Below are 12357 nucleotides of genomic sequence, written 5' to 3'. Positions count from 1 at the left end.
ACTCGGGACAGGCGAAACCCACCGGCCCTGTTTTAAAAAGTTGTGACCGGAGGGTCTTTTGTTTGAATCCATCACATAGCGACCAAAATTAAAAAAAAAAAAAAATCTCCAGGCTTACTCATATTTACATTCTACAGCATCGCTTACAGACTGAATTTTTTTTTGTCTCTCTCCTTTTCTTTTTTGTTTCTTTCCTCTTTTTCAAGTTATTGTTTGCGTCCCGTCGAAAGTCTGATTGCAGGCAGCAAAAAAAACATTTATTCGTTGATCCCACAATTTAAAAGGAATTAAATGTGCAAGTTTGCCTGGCTGGGTCGTGTTAGAGTAGTTACAGTGACAGCTAAACAATCTGCACTGCAATCTCCGCTTCAGTCACATTCAGGCGTCCTCTCCGCTCCTCCCCCTACCCCCAGAAAACCCCGAATTACAATAATCTGTTCCCCTCGAGCCTTGCCAGGGAAATGCCCTGCCAGGACACATTTTGCAGCAGTTTCCCTTCACCATTTCCCCCCCACACCAGGAAAGCAAAAAGCCAGCTGCTCCATTTTGCCACCGTAACAAAGTAACACTTTTCGATACCCATGTATTTCATCCGCCTTTTATTTGTTTTCGAGATTCTCCGCAACCCTAACACCTCCTCCGCCAAACACTTCACCTTCATCCTCCCGCCGAAAACCCAACCAGCAAGCCCAGCCACCCTGGGATACAGGTGCGGGGGCAATTACCCTCTTAAGCTTAAAAGCCTCCTTCTCCTCGTATATAAAACCACTTACGAATCCTTCTCATGCTCGGCAGCGTCACCAAAACCAATCTTTAACTAATAGCTCCTAATCCAAACAGTTTGAGCAAGGCGAACCGTTGTTTAGACTGGCGGGGTATCGGGAGCCTGGCCGAGGGGACGCGGGCGGGTCCTCCTCAGCCAGCTCCCACGGTGATATTTTACATTTGACACACACCGAGGTACACGCGGAGGGGAAGGGGAGGGGGCAGAGCCTGCCCTGTCGGAATATCTTGCTCGGAGGCGAGCTCCGATGCTCCCGTAGGAAGGGTAGGCCGGATTTCTTATTTTTCTTATCTTTTTTCTTTTTTGTTTTTCCTTCATCTTTTATTTGGGCTTCCTCCGAGCAGCGCAGGCTCCCGGCGCTACCCTTTCCCGGGGCTGCGGGGGCCGCTCCGCGCCCGCCTCCGCCGTTTCGCCACGCCGTGGCAGCACTGAGCATCCGCGGCCCCGCAATAAATAATCGGCGCTCACTGCAGCTCCAGTCCGGCAGATACCGCAATGCAATGCAAATGCAATGCTTTATCAGCCCGGCAGCACAAGCAGAGCCGGAGCCAACACTTAAAGCACACCGAGCCGCTCATTCGCCATGAGGAGGCGGGAGCGGAGCCGGGCGGCGGCGGTGGGGGGGTCTCGGAGGCGCCGTCCCCTGGGCCCCGCTCTCCCCCATAGGCACACACCGCGGGGCACCAGCCCGCCAGCCACCGCTTCCCCGCCCCACCGCCGCACAGTAACAGTCACAACAAGGAGAGACAAGGGGGGAAAAAAAAAAAAAAGACAAAAAAAAAAGCTCCATCTCCGGCACTGAAATCAGTTTAGCCGCTGCAAAGCCCACTCCGCGCAACCGAGGCGCGCAAGCCTCCCACGCCGGAAAGCGCCGGGAACGCTGTTCCAAGGGACCCACGGCACGAGGATTTTGCAGGCTGATAAAGATCTGATAAAGAAAATCAAAGGCACATTCGCACTGTTTCACTCCGGTCTAGAAATAACCTTTCCCCTGGATATGCCAGGGGAGCCAGGAGACATTGTGCTGACTGCTGTTTTGGTTTTGTGGTTTTTTTTTTTTTTTTTACTGAAACAGTAAAAAATAAATTACATCTAAATTTCAGGTGCCGCAAATGAACTTTAAGTTAATGCTGCGAAATAAACATTTAATGTGGGGGGGGATTTTTTTTTCCTCGTGCGGGGAAAAAAAAAATCCCCTCGGATGCTGCAAACCTGAATTGTTAGAAAATAACCTGAATGTCACTGCAATCCCCTGGCAAATGCAAACAGAAATAAACTTAATGAAAAAAAAAATTCACGGCTTTCTTGCTAAATAATAGAAAGTAGACATTTTATTTAGGCATATTTTTGCATGCACTGATTAAGTCGAAATCAACTGAGCTGCATCCACCTCCGTTTTTTGTTTAATTGCATATGTCTAATATTTAAACGTATTAAACCATGTTTCCCTGCTTACGGTAGTGTCATATACATTTCTCACCTTTTAGGTTCTGGCTCACAGGAGCCCCTGCGACTTTGACAGCTGTCGCTTTGGCTGCACAGGAGACGAATCGCCCTCCTTTTGGTGCCAGAAGAAGCAGGAAATTAGCCAGGTTGCAAGTTGAAAATCTGCCACGCCAGTGCTTTGAATCCAATATGCCACACCTTCCAGCGGGGGAACTGGAAATTGCCATCCCGGATCTGTGTTCTAGGCGGCTGCTTATGCCGAACCTCCGCACACTTGGTTCACTATTGCCTTACAAAGAACAAATGAAATGGGGATTGAAAGCCAGAGAGATCCGAAGCAGGACAGAGCTCAGCAAAAGAATGCGGCTCTATTCTCGCAAGGGAAATTATAAAAAAGTTCATGTTCACGGTTACCATCCACATGACCGACAACGACCAATGGAAAAACCGAACAACTCATAAAGTTGTATTGCAAAGTTGTAAATTTTCATAAACAACAACGGATTTATGGCCTTTTCCTCATCACTAAGAAGAGGCAGGTCTTAGAGAGGCGCCATCTTACCACAGAGGCAGAGCTGGAGTTTTTTTAAAAGACCTGGAGTTTGTACTAATTTTATTAAAATTACAATTAGTACGTTAACCAGGACGGAATGTAGTAGAAAACGGGAACTTCCGCGCAAATGATTCCTGGTTCTACCTGTATTTACCCGGCCGAATAAAGGGACTTTTCGGGCGAGATTAATTTTTTTATTTTTTGAAAAAAATTGAAAATATTAGATCTTCTTGGCGTTGTATGGTACCTGGCAAAAATGATACATTTGCTAAAGTGGGTGGATTCTTTCCCCTTTTTGATGCACCCACTCCCTGAAAGCCGCACGCACAAGCCACATACATCCCCGACAAGATCATTTATACTTGGAAGTTTGCATCGCACTTTCTGTTCATTACCAAATATTATTTCACTGAGTGTGATTTTTGCTTGGTCGCCGGCGGCCTGGACTGGGGTTATGATTTCAAGAGGACACGGGAACCCGGTGGAAGGAAGCCCTCCCATACAGAAGGCTTTCCGCTTTATTAATCAACTGCGCTAGGGGGGAAAAAAAATCATAAAGTCGAGATAGAGAAATTGACTGATCATTATCAATTCATCACCTTGGAATTTTTTTGTCTGATTACGAAAAAAACCCCAACCCCATATAGCCTAATTTCTTTATTTGTTTGTGTAATTTATTTTTATGCTCCTTTCAAACTGTTTGCTAATAAAGAAACACAATTCATTGTCAACAAGCATATTTATTTTCTGTGTAACATAAAACACATTTATCGTGGGAGATACTTGAACACGGTATCACTTCCAAAGAGAGTTCACATACATTTTTTTTTTTCCACTTCCAATACTTACACGGCATATCTAAATGTTCACAACGAACACATCGAAACACATTGTAACATACAATTTTTGAATAAACTTTAGCCAAACCTTCAAGACGGATTTATACAGAGTTCTACAATACATCATGCTACAAAGTTTCCAAATCAATTACATACTTCCCAATTTATGACATGATCTTACAAATGAGTTCCAAGACGAATATAAATGACAAAAAAAAAAAAAATCGTTCCAATATACAGTATCTGCTATCGTAGGAAAATTCACGGTATTATATATTAACACCTTCGGATAATCAGGACAAACAATTGTGGTTTTTTAACGGTGGTTACATGGCCATTTAAATTTACTTTTGAAATAACACTTTCCGCTATATTAAGTAAGATCAACCTAGAATAAGAAAACGGCCTATAGCAGAGGCAGCCGAAGGTAGAAGCCAATGGGCGATGTTAAACCGCTTTGTACAATATTGGCGTGTGTTTGCTTCCTCACTCGAAATAGTAAAGATTCGAGAACAAAGATATATTGCAGCATATGGTTTTCATTTATAATTGCTTTGGAATAAATATATTATTTTAAATTTAAATATATTCAGCCTTTTCGGTACCAAATTCTATACCAAAGCTATTGATGCGTGCTTTTCAAACGACTACACTTACATTTCTAAAAGCATTTCGCGATTCACATTAGTAATGTTATCTTATTTTCACTACTAAAATACAGTATACTTTCGAAGATAGGTAGGCGGAGCAAGATATATAGGTAGTCTTGAAAATAGGTAGTACAAATCATTGCTGTAGATTGTAGTGGTTTGTGGAACAACTTTTTTTCCCCCTTACTTGCTGTTTAAGCTTTTGTTAGTGTAACTGTTAGTTATAATACTTTTCTAACAATAACAAAAAAAAAAAAAAAAAGAAAAAAAAGTGCAGAGCTACTTATTCAAAATTAGGTAGTTTTTCTTAATGTGAGCCTAATGCACTTTTCCCCTTACACGTGATTTGGACTATTGAGTCAGGTAGTCACTTCGGAAGGTCATGGTTTACTATCTGTGCAAGCAGCAGTTCTCTCACTGAAATGTCCCCTGGACAAACCCACCCAGGTTTGGATGAACGAAAAAAGAAAAGATTGTAGGATGCTCTTAGGCGATATTACCGAAAGATTCGGTACAGGGCAGGTTTGAGGAGTACGGGAGAGTGGGGAGAAGGCTGGAAAACCACCGCAATAAACGTTTTCATGTTTGCAAATGCTCGGTTGCAAGATGATTATTAAAGGGAACTTTTTTTTTAATAAAATCTGTGAGTCTTTTTTTCTTCTTTTCTTTAAAGGGAGCTTTTCCAACTGTCATGTGCATACATTATACTAAGAGATCACTTCCTCGAGTGGGACTCCTTAGTCCTCCTCCTCTTCGTCTTCTTCCACTTTCTCGACAGAGGCTGCTGCTGACGTGGGCTCGTTGGGAGCCGGGGTGCTGGAGCTCTCCTCCTTGTGCTCCTTCTTCCACTTCATCCTCCGGTTTTGGAACCAGATTTTGATCTGCCTCTCCGTCAGGCAGAGGGCATGAGCGATCTCTATTCTCCGCCGCCGAGTCAGATAGCGATTGAAGTGGAATTCCTTCTCCAGCTCCAGGGTCTGGTAGCGGGTGTAGGTCTGGCGCCCTCGCTTCCTATCTGGACCTGAAAGAAGGCACACACGGCCGGGAGTTAGGCAAGAAGAGAGGTGGAAAGTTTTCTCTCTTTTTTTCCTCTCTTTTTTTTTTCTCTCCTTTTTTTTTTTTTTTCCCCCCTTAATATTAGTATTTTTAAAATAAACAAAAAGTGGACCAGTGAGAGTGAATGATCCCTTCCTCTCACTTTCACCCGCCTCCCCACTTTGCCCTAACAAAGGCATTTCAGCCACACGACCTGCCCTGCTCAGGCAGAGCAAAAATAAGTTGCTCGAGTCCTAGAAAAAGTGGAGAGAAAGCATTCAGGAGAGGAGGTGGGGGAGGAAATTGCTTTTGGGAGGAGGAACTTTCCCCCCAGGCAATGTATTTCCCTAAAACCTTCCAGACTTTCGCTAGGGGAAATAAAAAAGCTGGAAGGCTGGGCTGTATTTATTTTATTTTAATGTCGGGGGCTCCCTCCACCACCCCACCCCACTCCGCCTGGATCGTAAACAATACATCGCACTTAGCTCCAGAAGAGAGCTCTCTTTTTTCATACACTCTCCCCTCCACCCCCCCAGCTCCCCCCCCCCCCGCCCTGTTTTCCTGTTCAGTACATTTCTATAGATCCTTATCTCCGTGGAAAGGGCAGGGGGGGACGAGAGTGGCACATCTCGGCAACGTGGGCTGGCGAAGTCCTCAGCAGCCCGTCCCTCGCTCCTGAAAGCCCCTCTCCCCTCCGCCTTCCCCAGCGACCGGGATTTTTTTTGCCCAACTTCGGCAGAGGACAGGGGAGACGCTTACCCGTGGGGGCTCTGGGAGCCCGCAGCCAACTCGCCACATTTCTATAGCAAACAGCGCAAATCAACTCAATGCTAAAATTCCATAGCAAATGGAGTTAAATAAATTTACGAGGCTAGAACCCATTAATTGGGCAATAAAAAGTTTTATGATACTCATTTACATACAATGCCACGGGCTTTCTACGCAATGGCGCCTCGGCTATAATTAAAACCATAAAGGCTGTGCTGACAGTAATTCTGGCGACACGCTTTGCCTGGCTGCCACGGCTCCAAGCCCTCTCCGCTTGCCCCTACCTGAAGACCTCATCCAGGGGTATATCCGGAAATTAGGCTCAGCCTGGTTGTGCAGGTTGCTTTCCTCCGCTTTCTCACAGCTGGGTTTGGTTAGCTCATTGCAGAGGACGGGAATGTTCTGATCAAAAGAGGAACAATGCAGGTTGTAGGCATCAGAGCCCAGGCTGTATCCGGAAGAGAACGGGCTTTGATATATGGTACTGTTCACATTGTACAAGCCGGGCATGGAGGAGGCGAAGGCACCCGCGCCTGGTCCATAGCCGCTTCTCTGGGAGTTGCTTGCAAAGGAGCAAGAAGTAGGCTCTGCATTTTGGAAAAGAGAAGCCCCCGCCGTATATTTGCTAAAAAGCGCATTCACATAATACGAAGAGCTCATAATTTTGACCTGTGATTTGTTGTCCGGCAGGCTTCAGTGTCGGTTTTACGAGGTAGCGTGATATATGATAACATTACACCCCCAGATTTACACCAAACCCCATTTTCTTTTGGACTGAGCTGCCTCGAGCACGTGACCGGTCATATGACGCCGCCCGCCAATCCCCGCCCGCCTCACAGGTGGTGCCGGCCGCGGCCCGCCGGTACCCGGCCATGGACGGGCCGGGAGCGCCGCCGCTGCGCCCGGGAGCGCCCTCCAGCCGCCGCCGCCCGCCCCTCTCCCCCCGACGGCGCCGCCGCCGCGGGAGGGGAGGGCGCTCGGCCCCCCGGGGAGGACGCACGCATCATGTGGTCCTTTAGATGGAACCCGGTGTGTGGGGGGGGGGTAAAAAAAAAAAAGAAATAAAATACAAACTTCAAAAGAGATTGTTCGTCACTCCAGCGTTGCTTTCTGCAAGGACAATAGGCGGGGGGGAGAGGAGGGATAATTCCGCAGCGGGGTTTATGGGGATACCCCCACGGCCGCCGGGCCCCACCACGCCTGGCCCGCGCCGCACCGCCGCCGGCTCCAAGGGGCTGCCGGAGCCTTGAAAGTCAAGGCGACCCTTGGAGTGAGCCCCCCGGTTTACCTTCTAGGAAAAAAACCAGTCACCCCATCTCAAACAAAACCAAAAACAAACAAACAAAAAAAAACCCGTCGGGGACTCAACTTTCACGCCTTCAAAAGAAAAAAAAAAATAGAAAGAAAGAAAGAAAGAAAGAAAGAAAGAAAGAAAGAAAGAAAGAAAGAAAGAAAAAGAAAGAAAGAAAGCAAGCTGCTTTGAATAAATCTTCTATAAATAGTTTTAAATCTCAGCCGCCTGTTTAATGCCCCTTTTGCCTTCCCGTCCTACCCACCTTATAGTCCTAGGCGTGAGGCGGCAGCGGTACGCTCACATGATGGGGAGCGTTGCTGCTTTTCTAAACACTGGGCGCCCCAACAATGCGAATGGCTCTCCATTGAAGATGCTGCACCATGCCCTTCCTTTAAATGGATCGTAAAATGAGTTTCCTTCCCTCAGACAGGGAGTCCTGGTAAAGACAGCTTTTACTGCCTGCCTGTATTGCACATCATAAACTGGAAGGAGCACAATGGAATTGCCCCGGAAATTCTCCTTTCAATTATAGTTTGGTGCCCCATGTACAAAGACTTTCTCACCACTTAAAATTGTTCTGGGTGATATTTCGCACGGACCCTAAACTTTACGTTTTGTAAACGGGGGACACCCTCTCCCCCCACACTCACCTCCAACATACACACACTCTTTGGGACTCTTTATGCGCGGCTATTGCAGCCACATGAATATAGGTTGTTGACAGAAGCAAGTAAATTCTCTGAAGCCAGATCCCTGAGATATTGATGCTTCAGAGCATGCAAATGTAGCGCTTATGTGTAGATATTTGCCAAACGTTAAGTGCGTGAAAACGCTGTTATTATTCACAGACGTAAGGGGGAAGCTGGAGAAAGACACCCCCCCTTCAGTTATTTCTTCCAATTCGCCAATATTAGACAATATCCCTGCGGTCGCAATCGCGATGTGGGAACACGCCGGCAGAAGAGGCTGCTGGAAAGGAATAAAGGCCCAAAAAGTTAAACGAATGCGAAGCAAACAGGACGACGACTAAGAAGATCAAAGAGGCTGAAATACATGACATTAGACCAATAAATTGCTCCTCTGGTGACAACATACCAAGACGCAAGAAGAAAGAAACAGCAAATATAACCAATGTCTAGACTAAAACATGGACAGTGTAGGACCGAATAGATTAGCTGAGTGGTTGTATTTCAAACTCTCTGATTCGGTACAATTTGCAGGTTTATGTATTTTTTATTTTCGTGCATGTGTTTAATGCCGCCACCTTTTCTTTTTTTTTTTTTTTTTTTTAATATATTTTGCTCTCAGCTTTTTCCCTGCCAACACTTAAGATTTCTCAAACGGTCTTCACTGAATAAATCCTAAAAGGACCCCAGACACAGGTCCCCACCACCTTATTTACTTCCCCCACCCTCTGCATGTTGGGCATAAAGCTGCGTATGAAAACAGCCTCTGAACTCTCTCGTTTTGTCGCACACAAATCCAGGCTGGATCCCCGCGTCTGAAAACACACTTTTTATTTGAATATATATATATATATATATTTTTTTTCAGTCGAGGAAACGGCGAAGGAATGTAGATTGCAAGGTTTTGGTCACAACAATATTTTCACAAGCTTTAAAAATAATCCTCCAGGTGGGATTCATTGTTGTTGGTTGTTTGGGGTTTTTTTGGTGGGCTTTGGACTACCTCTCCTTGCCTTCTGAGCCTATCGGGAAGTAAAAGGTAGTGATAAAACGGTTCTTATAAGTTAAAAGCGACCTGGGAGCACTACGTGATTATGGGTTGTGTATTAACCAGTATCGTAATGTGGTTCATACTGGGGAGGATTTTGTTATTTTGGAATCTGTTCTTGCTGTAATTTATCCACAATTATAATGGAGCATATTGTGCCAAGTTATTACTTAGTATGACGATGCATAAACCCTTTAAAATTTCGATATCATTTTACTGCCCAAGGAAAAAAAATAATTAATCATAATAAGTTTAGTAATGCCATTGTAGACAACTATTTTATAGGAAGGCTCTTGTTAGAAAGCAGGGAGTGGCTGTTATTCTTTATCCCTAGAAAGAATTAAATCTTTGAAACAGTGCGGGGGGAAAGTAGCTCAGTGCTCACATTCCTTCCCGATGCTGAATTTCGATATAAAGAGATTGGCTTTGATTTAAGGAAATGTGAATGAAACGCAGAGAAAGTAGTTCTGTTACAGAGTACTATGCAGCTATCTGTTTACTTGTCTGGCTTTAACTTGAAAAATACAACGTTTATACTTCAGCCCACATTTTATACTTCCTTTCCTCCTGCCATTATTTTTCTTCCAATTACTTTTCCCTCCTCTCTCTTGTCAACTGCCATCTGAAAATACTCTACAATTCCCCTCTAAGCCTCATTCTCAAGACGCAAAAGCCAACAAAAGCAAAACGAAAAATAAATACGAAAACGACTCGAAGAACTCAAAATAGAAGACGAGGAGAAGTTAGGAATGACTTTGAGGGACACGTCAAGTTTGCAGAGTATCAGCCTGCTCGCATCTGCATCGTATAATCACAACGGGTCCCACAGAACTAAAATTGCGGGGGATAGAAGCAGGACTTTTTATTTGTATCAAAGACAGCTGTTAAGGAATTTCTGTCCCCGGTAAATAATTTTCAAACGGGAGGTTTGCGGCGCTGACGTTTCCCCACACGGCTGTGTCTCCAGCGACGTGGGGCAGAAAAGAGCATTGGAAAATCTGTCCCTTTGCACGCCACTCCGAGAGGGAAGCTTTTCGGGGGCTCTTCTCCCGGACTGATCCAGGGAGAGCTTCTTCCATCCTGCCCGAACCCTTCAATTCCCCCTCTCTCCAAATATTTAATTTCTCACCAGCCTTTCGGGAGATCAGGACGCCCTATTCGCAGGCTCAGAGCTTCGCCAGAGAAGGGCGAATATTTGGGGCAAGGGAAAGAGAAGCTGCCAGTTCAGTGACAGGGCTGCCTTCGTCTCTATTAGCTAATAGGAAATGCCTCGGTGTTTTGAGAATAATAAATGCAGGGTATGTCCTCGGTGCAGAGCAAGCTTTACTTCTGCTATCAGAGCATGGAGCGTGGCCAGGCAGTAAATGTCACCCGAACCGTGCCCGGTGGCAGCGGGGCATCCCTCACCGCGCTCCTGCGATAAAGTGGAAAAAAAAAATCCTCAAACCTATCGGCCTTTGTTAAAACCAAACCAGCGGTTCCAACGCCAGTTATGCTCCCATAAAAGTCGACATTTTAGGAGCTGTCGGGGAGGTGGCCAAGCGCTTGATGGCGGGCGGGCGGGCGCTCTTTCGCGGGGTCACAGCGCCACCTGCCGCCTCCCGGCTGACACCACCGCCGCCACCACCACCGCCCCGGCCCCGTGGAGCCAGCGTCTCTGCCCGCCAGTGCACCGGGAAGATAAATGTCCACCTCCCAGCCTGGATTTAAGCAGGGGAAGGCCAATAAAAGGTTGTTATTTCCGCTCGCCCGCTTTATCTAAAACAGCCAGACAAAACAAATGAAAAGGCTTTTGTAGAAAATCTTAATTGTGGCTGGACAGTTGTAAACTCATTAAGAGCCGAATTCCAGACAGTTTGCAGACCCGTCATTTATTACACACTCTTAATGCTGATTCTTTGAAGTTGCCTCTGTCTGCAACAACAGAGGGCGTCCCAGCATCCCCAAATACTGGCTCAGGGATCAATTAGGGGCATTTTGTGTGTGCACGCCACAACGAGCTCCCTTTCACCAATTAGAGCTCATCAAATCTTACTCCGGATTTATTTTTTTCTTTTTCTCCTTTTTTTTTTTTTTTTAATTTTTTAAGGTGAAGCGAAAAGCTTTTTTTTTTTTTTTTTCCTCCTGCAGTTCTGAACATCTGTAAACTTCTTGCCGTCTCCCTAAGTTTTGTCTTTAGCCCTGCAGCGTTTTACACCCCATAAACGGTTACAGCAGTCATTTTCTTTTATTGCACTGTATGGCGCTGAATTTTCCTGACAACAACTTCTGCCAAGAACATAAGTGTGTTTCGTCTTATTTTGCCTTAAATACATACATAGATGTAAGTGTACCTCCGTAAAACAAGGCGGCTTTGATTATTATTCGACATATTTGCAAACAAGGGTCGATGTAGCGTAGAAGTGTGCTGCAGCTCATATTATGGAGGATGTCTACTCTGTGCAGTAAGATGTCCGCCCAAAACAAGGGTAAATTTCAGCAAGCTCACAGAATTCGCTATTTTCTTTTGTAGCTGAGCTTGGTTTGGCTTGGGGCGGCGGGGGAGGGGTGGGTGCAATGGGGCTGTGTGTAGAAATCTTCCACTTCAACGAAACCTTCTTTCTGTTTTTCAAAATAAATCCTATTTTGTCTTCTCTGCTCTAGTCTGCTGCCAGCCCAACTCTTTTCCTTCGGCTAAATGAGCGAGTAGAATTGACACCATAAATTCTACCATAATTGTCAGCAAAATTTTATCTGTATTTATATCTATCTGTACATACATATATAATCCGATGCTCTAGTAAAATGCAAGGAGTTGTTTTTATTTGCCACGGGACATTTAAACGGGGAAAAAAAAAATCCCAAACCTGAAGGGAAGGGAAAAAATGGGTGACGTTTGAAATAACATGTTTTGCATGGACAATTATCTCTAGAAGGGAATTTAAAATGAACGCGCTAGTAAGACGAACCTTCTCATAGAGCTCGTTGAAGCACATTTAGTGCTATATATTTTCTGGTACAAGCTAATTAACCATCTCAGTTTAAATGTCACCGTGTGGGCTGATTTACATTATTGTCCACACTGAAGAACGTCGGACATTTTGTTTTGGTCCTAAATGCCCCCGCCCCGCCAGGCGAATTTATTAAACTGGCGTTAACTGGGGAGCGTGCCCCCGCCGCCAGACGAAGGGGCTCCCTCCCTCTCCACTCTGCTAAGCACTAGTTTACCGAATTACAGCCGGGAGGGGGGAGTTGTGCATCCTCTCAGCGAAGCA

At 45.4% G+C, this 12357-nt stretch overlaps 2 protein-coding genes across 2 annotated transcripts in view; both read right to left on the bottom strand.

Annotated features, from left to right (window-relative positions):
• Positions 1-2457, bottom strand: part of HOXA6 (homeobox A6) — a gene marked incomplete at both ends in the record, with an annotated part of 5908 nt that extends 3451 nt beyond the window's left edge. The window contains one exon of the mRNA XM_080340578.1: positions 2265-2457. Within this exon, the coding sequence (XP_080196704.1) occupies positions 2265-2457 (193 nt within the window). The remainder of the gene's footprint in view (positions 1-2264) is intronic.
• A 1977-nt stretch (positions 2458-4434) lies between these two features.
• Positions 4435-6735, bottom strand: HOXA7 (homeobox A7; the record flags this gene model as incomplete). Its single annotated transcript, XM_080364299.1, has 2 exons — positions 4435-5293; positions 6360-6735. The coding sequence occupies 2 exons, from the start codon at positions 6733-6735 to the stop codon at positions 5010-5012; spliced, it is 660 nt and encodes a 219-aa protein (XP_080220425.1). The 3' UTR covers positions 4435-5009.
• Positions 6736-12357: the final 5622 nt, after the last annotated feature.

The sequence above is a fragment of the Nesoenas mayeri genome (genome assembly GCF_963082525.1).
Source record: "Nesoenas mayeri genome assembly, chromosome: 2".
NCBI lineage: Eukaryota > Metazoa > Chordata > Aves > Columbiformes > Columbidae > Nesoenas > Nesoenas mayeri.
The sequence above is the reverse complement of the archived record's forward strand: the minus strand, read 5'-3'. Positions and strand labels throughout refer to the sequence as shown.